Source organism: Polyodon spathula, chromosome 33, assembly GCF_017654505.1.
Source record: "Polyodon spathula isolate WHYD16114869_AA chromosome 33, ASM1765450v1, whole genome shotgun sequence".
Taxonomy (NCBI): Eukaryota; Metazoa; Chordata; class Actinopteri; order Acipenseriformes; family Polyodontidae; genus Polyodon; species Polyodon spathula.
Genome location: NC_054566.1, coordinates 1,683,655 through 1,697,068, shown reverse-complemented (window position 1 = coordinate 1,697,068; position 13,414 = coordinate 1,683,655). Strand labels below are relative to the sequence as shown.

At 38.2% G+C, this 13,414-nt stretch overlaps 1 protein-coding gene across 2 annotated transcripts in view; it reads right to left on the bottom strand.

Annotated features, from left to right (window-relative positions):
- LOC121303573 (protein SCAI-like) overlaps positions 1–13,414 on the bottom strand; it is a 42,086-nt gene that overhangs the window by 14,798 nt on the left and 13,874 nt on the right. For both annotated transcript variants that reach the window (XM_041234362.1, XM_041234363.1), the window contains exons 5-10: positions 11,102–11,188; positions 10,537–10,635; positions 7,426–7,522; positions 6,699–6,797; positions 4,263–4,415; positions 902–1,003 (exon numbers count right to left, since the gene is read on the bottom strand). In XM_041234362.1, coding sequence (XP_041090296.1) covers positions 902–1,003; positions 4,263–4,415; positions 6,699–6,797; positions 7,426–7,522; positions 10,537–10,635; positions 11,102–11,188 — 637 coding nt within the window. The remainder of the gene's footprint in view (positions 1–901; positions 1,004–4,262; positions 4,416–6,698; positions 6,798–7,425; positions 7,523–10,536; positions 10,636–11,101; positions 11,189–13,414) is intronic.

Genomic DNA, 13,414 nt, shown 5'->3' with positions numbered 1-13,414 from the left:
ACTTTCATATATTCAATGTCAAATGCTCCAATTCACTTTGATGGTATTACCACTTTGGAAATTTGATATGGATTATATATGAAGATTCACTTCTTGTTTTCAGAACATCTGTGTAAAATATCTGGAAGAAACAGTTTCTTAAAATACATTGAGAGTGACTTCATAATTGGATGACTAGAACCATCCTGTCAGTACATTTTAAACCCTGTTTTGTGTACCTCATTGCCAATAATAATAATAAGAAAGTTATTAAGCATCGTTTTATTTGCACATAGGTCCCTTGTACCTTGAAGAGTTAAGGTTGTTAAGTTAAACAATAACATTAAGAAATTAAACACTTTCATTTTCAAATTTTGTTTTACTCAAACTTGCATCACAAAAATACAACTGCATTTTCTTAGTAAGGCTATGCTGAGCATTTCAAGAGCACAGTTAGTTAATGTTCCAAAGTATTGAGTGTCTGTCAATACTGAAACTGACTGAAAACCTTTAGAAATCGGTCAGCAACAGGTCAGCATAAGCTACATTCCATTACATATTCTGATATTCTCACTTGGTACAGAATGTTGAAACCAAGTTTCATGGTGGTAAACTTTTATAAGGGAACCAACAGACAATTCTAGATTGATTTCATATCCTATGCCTAAATACAGTATTTAAGACTTAAAAGTGTAAATGTAATTACTCAGCACTACAAATACCAATATCCATGCTGTTAAAGAATTACAAGTAAAAAAAGCTGACAAAATAAAAAATGATATCATGCATACCACAGGGTTACAATTATACAACCATCAGTGCTTCATTACACTCATCCCATACCAGCACAGCTCCTTCAAGTTACTCAAGTGTCAGCAGGATATTTAGTCACTGCTACTCAAAGTGGATTTTGCTTACTTACCAGCATTCCAGGTTTATTCATCTGTGTTGCCAAGTTCACTGGTTCCCTCTCAAGAGCTTGGAGCATTCTAAACATATCTATTGTCAACTCGCTAAACTTGACCTGCAGGACAAGAAAGACTCATTACACAATCAGAAGGCACTGCATACCTAGGCTATGGAACAACACATGCTTGAGTGTTTGAGCATCGAAAACTGCAGTGTCCCACAATCATGTTCATAGTGTCCTTGCTACAGTGCCATACCTGCTTAAAACAAAAATACTGTCAAATAAAACCTAATGCAAACACTGAAAGGTGTTTGAGATGACAAGAATCACAACACAGGCAGACGGGAACCCCTGACGACAGTCAAGAAACCACTGGATAAGTCAAATATAAACAGATGTAGAACTGTTCGGAGCGACCTCATTAAAACTCTGCGGTCTTGTGTTGGACCAGGTCCGACATTACAATTTTCCCTTTCCAGTCCGATATCATCAAAAAGACATAAAGCACAGGTCTCTAGTCGTTTTTTCCCCGAAAAAATCTGAGTAAACCTTTCAATGGCCAAGTGAGATCGATAGGAGCCGAAAAAAAAGGGCGTATCTCATAGCACCCATGCACTGCAGGACATAAAGGAGATAGCTGCTTCTGCATCCAGCGCTCAAAGAATATCACAGACATTTGCAGAGCTTTTTGAGATGTTATAGTAATAAAATAATGACTTAGATTGCATTATTGAGGAGTTTGAGGAGGACAGGATTTATCAGTATGCACATCTATAAAGAGGTACGTGAAATACAGCGAACAAGGGGTGGGGCTTGGCTGTAGATACAGTACTGAGTGTCCTTTTGCGATTCAATGCCTTTCAAACCTGTTTTACGCATTGGACTAAATTGGACCTGACGCGCCTGACAAGCGCTGAATAAATGGACTGCAAAGGGTTAGACCTCAGTAAGCCCTATCTATTATGTCATGTCCAGTCGGCAAGCAAATACTTATGCCAATACAATAGAGCCAATACATCAAGTGTTTGTTTAATGGAGAAAATTGATTTGGAATACTACAGCAGGACCCTGCTATGAATGCTAACTAAGAACTACACAACAGTGACTAACGCATGAATTGATTATCAGCCTGCTTGATTATTACGTCAATGGGGCTGTAGGGGAATCAATGAATTGCCTGTTTTCTACACACTAGCACCCTGCTGTACAGGATGAGATCTCTACTGGAGCAGCTAGTTTATTACCCCGAGTGCTTTCAAGCGTCTTCATGCACAGAGTCATGGGTTAGCCGTGGATCTATCACAGAGCAGTGGCCAGGCTCAGAAGAAATAATGCATCACCTCTTAGATACAAATGCTATTACAGTGAAGACCAAGATAAAGCAGCAGCCAGTTCTACAGAAGAACAGCACAGTACTGGGGGAGGGAGAACAAATACAGTAAAGTCTGTTCTTCATTTCAATCGCTGACATTAATGTTTAATATGCCAGCACCTGTTCTTACTGTAGTCATATACCCTCCACCTAAATTTAATCTTTTCTGACAGAATTTGCCAAGTTCATCAATTTCTGCTAAACACAGTAGGATCCTTTTACTTGGAGATTTTAATGTACATGTGATGTTGAATCTGATCTGAAATCTGTGGAATTTCTTAAGACTTTTAGATTCTTTTGATTACAATCCCCATGTTACAGGGCCTATGCACAATCATGCCCATACTTTAGATTTTGGTTAGTTGATCGTTACAATTGTCTTTTATCAAATACTTTTGATACAGTGGCCCCGGTTAGAACTCAAAGTTTCTTCTAAACTAACCTCACCTTGGTTAACTGCTGACATACACCGAAAGAAAAGGGAAGGTTGTAAACTAGAACGCAGATAAAGGACTACAAAATTGTATATTCATTATGAATTATGATATCGGGAAACAGCACAGGCTGGAGTACAACAATGCTTTGTGCTTTGAGAGAAGCTCAACACTCCCATTTTTCAAAATTTATTAATGCAAACAGAGATAATCCCAGGGTCCTTTTCACTATTGATAAATGAGTTAACCCTTCCTTGATCCCCTCATATCGAAGCTACACCAATACAGGCTGGAGTACAGACTTCTGCTATATTTGCTATTGTTTTTTGTTATTATTAACATGTAAAGCGCTTTGAGATACTTTTGTATGAAAATCACTATATAAATACATAAACTTACTAAAGTTACTTACCGAAACCTAGATGACAAACACAGTTGGGTCAATTACAATTAACTAAAATAGAGTACTAAGTGTGGATGGTCCTGTGGTCGGTACTAATGACAGTCTGCAGGATAATTTCAATTGCATCAAATGGATTGTCTCTAGATAAATTAAGAGCTGTACTAACTAGTTGTATGAACAGAACCCCCTTGATATGAATTTGCAAAATATTAAACAAAGTGGTTACTTAAAAGAATAAAGCATTGAGCTGAACAGAATTCTACATTCACTTCAGTTTAAATTTCATCCATTGTAACTGCTGTTACCTTAAAACAATGAATTAAGAATTGTTACATAATGAAAAGGTTACACCTTACACTGAAGATTGTCTGCTGAATTTCACTGACTAGCACTAAAAAGAGTTATCAAATTAAAGCACATGTTTGACTATAATTAGGAGTGTTTCTGACTTCTGGTAACTGTACTTTTCAGCTTGGAGTGCTAAGTGTCTCTGCATTGAGTGTTCTAGAAATGTAATGGAGACCTTGCTACAGATCCTACTCTCTTCAGTGTGAAAGGGCCATGTAATATCATCTTTTAAACGATGCTTTATTTGAAAACGTACATTCCTTTTAAGAAGTGTACTATAATAATTATACACAAATATATAATGAACAGTAAGAAAATTATCTGCAGATAATACTGTACCAGCTAGTACACAACCAGTGTTACAGAACTAAGGACTACATTCTCAAGTTTGTTGTGTGTTGTTTTTATTTTCAAGAGCTGGTCTAAACTAAATAAATAAATAAATACTATTAGGATAATACATCTCAATTTTGATCCTCACTGCTGCTCCTCTTTCTTGTTCCATTAAATGAAACTGTGAAAAATAACTAAATCAGGTAGTTGATTAGGAAAGGGAATATAATTTTGGGGAACTACACAAGGCAGGAAATCAGGTGCCAGGCACATTTGTTTGAATAATAAAACTCTATGGTGTACAAAATTTGCCCCAAAAGGCTTTGAAAAAACATACACGCTTTGTAAAGAATTGGAAAGATTGGAAACCTATACATAGTACAATTACACAGGCAGTGACTGAAGGGAATATACCAACAATAACAAGTAGACCGGGCTTCAGAATGACCAACATTTGGACAACGGAAGAGTGTAGTAATATACCTGATTATTGCAGTTCCCAATGATTAACGCGTCAGCTAGTGTAAGCTGCCCCACGATCATGCCCTGCTCCAGCTGGGGGACCCCCCCCTCCACCAGCCGCTTCGATGTGACCACCACAGTGTTGTCATTGTTCAGCACCATCACTGGGTCTGCCTGGAACCCAAAAAAACAACAAGGAACAAACAAGCACAGAAAGTCCTGAAGGTTTTTTTTTTTTTGTTACCATTCTGTAAACATTGTGGGAATTTGACCTCAGGACTGCTCAGTCCCTGACTCCCCACCAGCGCCTCCTCAAGACACACCTGTAAACCTAAACTCTCCACTATACTGGACTATAATAGTCTCTGATCCCCTTCCAGCACCTCCTCAAGACACACCTGTTCAGACAGCATCTGTAATCCTCACAACTCTCAACTGTACTCAGATGAAAGTGAGGAGAAGTAAAAAAAAAATTTAAAAATTAAAAAAAAGCTGAAAGTGGCAGGAATCTGGGATCCACTGCTGTGTTGGATTTTTTGCTCAGGAACCCAAATTGAATGAAGATTCAGATTACACTGGAAATTAGAATGTATACCAAATAATAAGTGAACTTTAACTGCTGTTTCACAAACCCAGACATGCCATTACTTGAGAGTGAACAAAACAGCACCTGCCAAGCAAAATTAGCTAAATGTTTTATTCTATTTAACAGTCAGGACAGTAAAATAGGGTCTGTGAAACTGCAAGTACCCAGTCAAATAAAGCTGAGGTAAAATATATATTTAGTTTCAAGTGAAATCTATTTTTTTCTTACCTGTGCACAAGGGCTGAATTAAATACGGTACAGCATGTCTTTTAATGTTCTTGTTTCTTTGGATCTCAAATGCAACTTGTTTAGATCAGAAAGTCACTCCCTATTAATTGTTAAAGGTCAAAAAAGAACAATGTACACTTTCAATTGTTCTTGTTAATTTCTATTTTTGTGGCACCTTCCTTTCACTCCTGTTTTTAAGCTTTAATAATAATAATAATAATAATAATAATAATAATCCTAAACATTGAATCTACAAAAGCCACACAAAATACTTTCAGCGCGGGCACACACAAGGCAAGAGTTCTTGAACTTGAGCTAATCATCCACTAGTCTGGGCTTATTTGCAATACTAAGCATTTAATATTGTAAATGTTTATTTTAAAACCACAAAGTTGACATTTTCTGCTTCATTTTATGTTTCCATGGAAACAAATGTAAGAGACTATAGTGCTAATAAAAACAAACAGTAAATTGCTTATTTCATGTAGGTTTAATAAAAAAAAAAAAAAAAAAATTCAACTTAGAGTCTGTGTACAGCTTAAAAAAAAAAAAAAAAAAAACCTTAATGTTCTGTTAATAGAAATGTTTAAATGGCCTGATTTTTCACTCGGTCTTCTACAGGAATCAAATTTCTGGCAAACGTCTAGATAGAATAAAAGATAACTGTTTAAATATGGGGTGTATTTTGTAACTCGCTGGATCACCATGTTTGCAGATGACAGGCTGTAGTAACTGCAATGAGTATTTATTAGGTCTGCATGTTTTCTGCAGAGAATATGGGTTTCTAACACCTTGTACCCTCTTGATCCATAGTCAGGGATTCACATAACTGGTACATATGAGAGGTGAAAGTAACAAAGTAAATAATATAATGCAAATTATTAACAAAACACTTCAAGGACAAAAAGCAGCATACCTTAAACTGTATTTCAAATTACCCTAGGTGCCACTACCACCCCTGCACTGACTAGGGAGTGGCGAAGACGAACACACGCTGTCCTCCGAAGCGTGTGCCGTCACAATTAAAAAGAAATGCAGAAACACTGCGCTTCACTGATACGACAAGTTGAAAACAGCAAAGATCATGAGCAGCAGAGACCGCTCTCTAGGCTCAATCGCCAGACGCCTGATTCACCTATATATCAGAGTGGAAATCCAAGCAATCAAAATCGCGCACAGGTGGAAAATGTGGACGCGATAGATTCTGTGTTTTGTTTTATTTTTTCATTAGCGGTTAACTTTGAGCTGCTAGACAAAGATTAAATAAGTATACATCATGGTTTAGAGAATATATAATACCATGAAAAAAAAATTGTGCATTTTTGAGTCATCCCATGTACCCCCTATGACCCTTAGATACTCCAGTTGAAAACCCCTGGTTTAAATGAGCATGACAAAAGCTTGCTAAAGCTTAAGAATTGTCAACATTTGGTAAAGCACAACAAAAAAAACATGCATTTACATGGTTTGCCAATACAATCATGAGAAAAGCATGCGAAAACCGCAAAACTACCTTGCAAATGTACCACAGTAAATGTTTATAAGGGGAGTTCTACTGTAGGAAACATTGTAAAGGGGATGTTCATCCCAAGCCTGTTTCTCCCACTTCCACAGTGAACCCAACATACTCCAATGGGTCTCACCTCAACGAAGGCTGCCACCTCCTGCAGGACCAGGTTCCACTCCAGCTGGTCCTCCGTGTTGAAGCGATGGGTGTAATCTTCAATCTCGTCTGATAAATCCTGTTTAAGAAACACAGAATGTCTAAGAACGACTAAGGAATGCATTGTCATAATGATTCAACTGGTAAAGGCAGAACCGCGTGGCATGCAGGGGGAGTCGTACAGACAGGGGAGCACAGGTTCACAACCCAACTGTGTGAAACTACTATCCCTCGCTGGGAATTCCACAAGGAGCGTCACATGGGCTCTGGGCCTGTTTTGGCTCGCCACGCTACAGCGGCCCCTATTGGCCAGGTGCCTGGTGAGCTCAAGCAGACAACTGCAGGGCTGGACTTTGTCCTCCACGTGCCGCTAGCTCACCGACATCCACTATCAAACTCCTAGGTGTAAAAACAGGCAACTGGCTTTTGTCGTGGGATCGGAGGACGCCCCCTGACCTTCAATTCTCCTGATCTGTTGATCTCGTGAAGACCTCGGTTGTACATTATAAACTGGGGAGAAAATAATAATAAAAGAGTGTTGAAGAACCTGAATATCATAATTATGAGGAACAGCCTGAGGAAGAGGAGCCTCATGTAAACCAGCTTATCGTAAGTTGGGTAAATCGAAGTTTAGCATTATAACACTTCACAGGAGCAGGATGATCAATTCTCTGTGTAAGATTTGTCAATGTTAATCTGGGACCTACCTTAACTAGATCTTTCACAAGATCCATTTTATTGAGCAGAAGACAGACTACAATATATCGTGCATAATAACGAAGCTTTTTGACAACCAGTTCAGGCCTAGAAATGGAAGAAAAAAAAAAAAAAAAAGACAGGCTTCAGAAAGATGCATCAAATCACACGTTACTCTAGCTTCTTCCTAGCGGTGTCCAGGAATGTGATTAGAGCACTGTGCTAGAGTCCTGCATTGGGTCAGGTGCCCGTGGGTGACATGGAAAAGCAGGTCGGGATGTGAACGGCTTTCCTTTTTATCATCCATAAACAAACTGCTATTTGCTTTTGATTGATACTTGTTGTTTATTTTAATTGAGAAAAACAAAGTCTATGTATAACCTTGCAATTTGCTTGGGGCCTGTGGCGGAGTGTCCCGCCCCTATATATGTATATACGCAGCTTTATTATTTATTTATATTTATTTATTTATTTATTTTCCCCCCCAAAAAAACTTGCAGTATTCCTGGTCTGACGCTTGGTGGCGCTGTCGTCCCGGTTCTGACACCAACTGTGATCAGGATGGCTTTGCAGGGGTGACGTCAGACCAGAACAGAAACCACAACAACGAATAGCAGGGCAAAACTGTAACGCTCCGGCACTCAATATTTTATTAAATCATAAACAAAATAAAGATTTAAACAAAACACCACAAAACAAAAGGCGCAAATAAACAAGTAACAAACAAGTATCGTGTTGGTGTTTAAACCAGCACGCGTAGCAATGTTTATAATTTTTTCTTATAATATACCTCCTCGCCCCATTCTCTACTTCTGTACACCTCTCTCTCTCTCTCTCTCTCTCTCTCTCTCTCTCTCTGCAGGCTTTTATATTCTGGCCGAGGGGTTAACTAGCTATTAATTAATGGCCTCACTACCCCTCGGTCATAGTCTGCACGAGTTTAATAAGGATGCATGACTGACAGCTAGTTAAATAATCAGTAGCTGATCAGTCACGCATCCTCACAAGGTTTTAAAAAAAAAATACTAAACAATAACAAACAATAAGACAACAAATAACAATAAAACCGTGCACATATATATAGGAGCGGGACACTCCGCCACAGGGGCACATCAATGGGAGTAGAGTTCTGTATCTGTGGCATTGAGGTTAAGCTTATAGAATGGGATCCAGTGCATCTGCGTCTCTGAGACAAAGGTGCTGCTTCCGAATCTTCTCCGGTGCAACGCAGCCCCTGAGGTCAGCGGTCAAACAATACAGAGTGGAAACTGAAGGGAAATGAAGTGCCCTGTTTGTATACAAGGTAACAGGGATCCGAGAGGCTTGTGTGCATAGTCTAGAACAGAGGTGGCCAAACCGCGGCTCCCAGGCAGTTCAAGTGCGGCTCCTGCTGGAATGCTGGCTGACGCACACTTTTCAGCTCCAATGAACGGTAGAAAGAATAATATACGAAGAGAGAGAAAGTAAAAATAAACATGAGTTTATTATTTATTTTTTGCACATGCGTATTTCGATCACGGAGTGAAAGCGGGATGTGCAGCTGAAAGTGAATTTTGAATTAAGCACTTGTTTGTTTCATGGAGACAATGGCACTAAGCAAACCAAGACGTGCTAGCTCAAACATCACAATGACATAAATCAGAACACATTTTCACCTGAATATTCTCCTTAGGGCAGATGCTCCTTACATCATTCAATAAAGTGGATTTAATGGCTATTTAGTTATACGGCAAGCACGGAATACTGCTCGTGCCAAACCTCCTTATCAGAGAAATTAATCTTTTTATAAAATTGGGAGTGTTGTCGCTAGACTAGAGAATGTATGTTTAAACGTTATATTGCAGGTCTAAAATGAATATTTACATATGTTACTTCTCATCATGAGCAGGTACTGTAATCCCTCTCAAAATAAATACAGTTTATTTGTCATCCACAAAGCTCTCAAAAGTATTTAATACATGCAGCAAAATAAGTCATCAGCCCTCCTCGAGGCAGTCGTCAGGCACCAGGTAACTTTTTTTTCGGCGAGAGTGAGGGGTTGGACGAAGTCTTCTGAATCACCCAATCAAACAAGAGCAAAAAAACTTTCAGTGCTTCCATTGGATGACACAGATGTCAGTGTAGCTGCTGATTGGTGCATGCGTTTTTACCTTTCTTTACCATTTCATATGTATGTTTCAAGCGTTTTCAAAAATACTTTAAAAGTTACAATGTGCAATTTCAATATTTGAATTCGTTTGGATTTAAATTGGAAGAAGGCAAATCTTCTCAGCGTATGGCATCAGACATAACTTTTTTTTTTTTTTTTTTTTTAAACAGTTGATGTATTTTTATTTTATTTTATTTTGTTGTGAAGCTCTTTGCAATTTTGTTGAAGCCCTTTGCGATGTCTTCCGTGAAAAGCTTGTTTGATTGCACAATTCCGATGAATCCCTCACTCTTCCCCCCCCCCCCCCCCCCCCCCCCCCCCCCTAAAAAAAAAAAAAATACTCGAGGAGCGATACCTGACTCAAGGAGGGGTGATGACTGACTCATGGAGGAGCAATAGAGGAAGTTATTTATGTGTGAGACTTGAGTGGGGGATGTGCGATACTTGACTCCAGTAAGGGTGATGTCTGAGGATGTCCTAAAACGGATACTGTACAGAAGGCTCTGGCTTGATTATGACAGCATCAATACCTGGGCATAGACAGTATCCAGATCTCACTGCATCTGAGACCAGGCCTCACAGAGACCAAGGTCAAGAGAGGAGGCACCAAAACATCAGTGGCATTTCAACCTTATGGAGCATCTTCAAATGTTCTGTTTAATTGATTCTTAATTGCAAAGCTGCACAAGGCAAATGCACTGATTCTGTATTGAAATAAATTACTACTTTTCACTACTGTTTAATCAATACAGACAATCAATTAACTGAATCTTTGTCATTGAAAGAAAACTGTTCATGTAAAGATGTCATATGTATTTCTGAAACACAAATATGAAAAGGTGAAGATGCTCTGTTCATGGCTAGCACAATATATCGGGTGCCCCTTTACTATATTTGAACTGATTCACAACAAACCACCAAACCAGGACCATAGAAATTGCAGTTAACAATGAACAGCTGTAAACAGTCATACCTATCTTCTTTATTGACTTGAGAGTAATAGGATCTTTGTCTTATTGCAGAATAGAAAGAAAAGGCTTCATTCAAATAGCTGGTTTCAGAAGTGCGTAGGCTACAACAAAAGTAGGAAATAGGAAAACAAAAACAGAAAGAATACAAATGTGAATTTTGTAATGTTAAATATTATCTATTCAGGGCTACCAAGACGTTTAGTATATAAGCAGTGTGTTAGGGTACAACAGGCAACAAATGTCCCATCCCCAAGAACCACAAACACCACAGTCATTTTTGGAAACATTATAAATGGTAAATTCTTATTTATTTATTTTATAGTCAACCCCTTTAATAATGTATATGCACTTGTTAATGGTTCTATATACTGCAGTGTAAATTAGTAAAGAAATATAGGGTAGCAAATAAAACTTTTCTCTTTATGGATCTTATTGCATAATAGTACACTGTTTTTTAAATGCTTAATTACAGGTTTGTAACACAATGTAGGGCACTGATATATTTCTAAGTGCTGTTCATGCTTTATTCAGACAAACATTAGTACAGCTTCATCCAGGATCACTTACTAGTAGTGGTAGTACAGCTGTCCAATCTTCGAAGCAATTTCTCCGATCTGCCACCTCTTCAGGCCATATCGGTTATCCAGCACCTGTCTGTTTTGAAATATAGAGTTCTGTTAGCTGTTCTGGGTCTTTACCAGTGCTGTTTAATTTACAATTGCTTATCACCATCAGAGAGAGACTTTTTTTTTTTGTTGTTTTTTTTTTTTAAATGCGTGACTCAAAGGATACTGAATGATTAAAGTGATAATGCAGACATGCTTCACGTAATCACGGATAGTTTCCTGTGAAACGCTACTGGAGATGGTGCACTGAGGCTCTGTCATTTTAGGATAGTTACTATCAACTGATAAATGGAGGTCTGCATTAAAATAACCACACTTTGATGCCATTTTAATAATAGAAGGTTATTTCTGAAACTATATGCAGTAGTCATCTATAACTGGAGATCCTGTACCATTCCGTTACTAAATTTAGAAACAACAGCTTTGTTTATTTCACAATGGCATTGCACTGTTTGCCTTTATTGTGCTAAAGGTATTCCAAAGATAACTCCATTTATTATCTGTCTAGAAATCTTCACAAAAATATAGGCACTGATCTCTTGGCATGTCCTATTGAGCTACAATTGTCAGTACAAAGAAGGTTAAAAAAAGTATTATACCTTATGGATACCAAAGTGTGGTATATTTTAAGACAGACGTGTAGTGGACAAAAAGTTTAATATATGTGTTTAATTGATGATTACTGAGAATTTAAAAAAAATGTCAAAACTGCTGCAGCATACAATCCTTCCCATTGGGGATGAACACTATCACGTTCTCTTTACACCCCTACATTTAAACTTTTACAATTGCTTTCAGAAAATCAGTAGCAAATTTGAAAATCCCTGTGTTACCGTACTAGTAAATTAATTTCACAATTTACAGGTTTATCAATGTTTTAATTAAGAATCCGAGTCGGGTTAATTAGAAATCAATTACAACCAAAAAAATAAAAACCGAAAAGGGGGGGTTGAGCCCAAAAATATTGCCGTTTATGGCCCTAATCAGCTAGCCCCGCCACTGGATGTGACGAAAGAAACAAAATGACATATAAAATGACTCTAAACAACAAGAAGGCTGTATTAGTTCCTTTGTAATCTCCATTCCCAGAAAAGTGCTTACAGTACCTGATCTTGAATGGTTCCAGTGTTGTAACTGTTTGGAAACATGCCACACCCTTTCGTATCCATATAAGGTAGAAGAACTTTTTTTAACTTCAAAACCCATGGAATAAAATAAGAATGTGGTAACGGACAAGGTCATTTCTGCAAACATGCCCTATGGTAGTTCCATTAAAGTGAAACTGTTCTCCTTGCGGAACGTTGCTGCATCACGACCACTGGGGAGATAGGTTCACTGGATCATTAATCATTTCTGACCAGCCTGCCTCCTTCCTGTTCAGGAGGGTGGCTTAAAGCTACAGTGACCCACCATCCTGCACAACTGAACACCAAAAAACTGTTCATTTTAAAATGTTGAAATAGCTGTAAAAATGTCTAATTAGTAACATATTACAGTAATCTCCCAGAAGCTAAAGAACCCATTACCCCATTAAGTAATGGCTTTCTGCATGAGGTATTAATCATGTTATTGATTATAAGTTTTGCATTGTGTGTGGGTGTCTTTTATAGCTGTTGTTTTTAATCATTATGTTTAAAATGTGTGTGAACGTGCTTTTACAGTCGTTTTAATGTGCTTACTAATTCAGTTGCTTTGATATGCTTTTATATTAAGTTTCTATACAGTATTGTCTAAGTTTGGAGTTCTTTCATATCCCAACAGCAGGAACCAGAAATTATCAATGGGTCACCTTACTTGAGTGTTTGTTTTTCTCAAGACATCGGTTTCTCCTGAAATAAATGTGGACATGGTGCCTCTCAATTCCCTTTGGAACGCCTACCTTTCCCCGAACGCTACGCAAATGAAGGAGAGGGGGAGGGGGGAGTCAGATTTAAATTAGCCATGCTGACGGCCCACTTAGAGTCTTGTGCTGTTAACCATGAAAGTCCCCAAAATACTGTTTACATGAGCAGAGAAAAATTTCACGAGAAAGAAACCACGTCATCATGTTTGACGTAAATGGTTATTAAGGATCTGATTTGCTGATGGATAGGGCCTGCTTTTTTAATACTATGTTTTAGTGCTGTCACCCAGACTGCTTTTCACAGATCGTGTGTGTGTGTGTGTGTGTGTGTGTGTGTGTGTGTGTGTGTAGGGGGGGGGGTTGTTAGATCTTTATTAATAATAAACTGGGCCAAATCCGAGCGGTCGATGA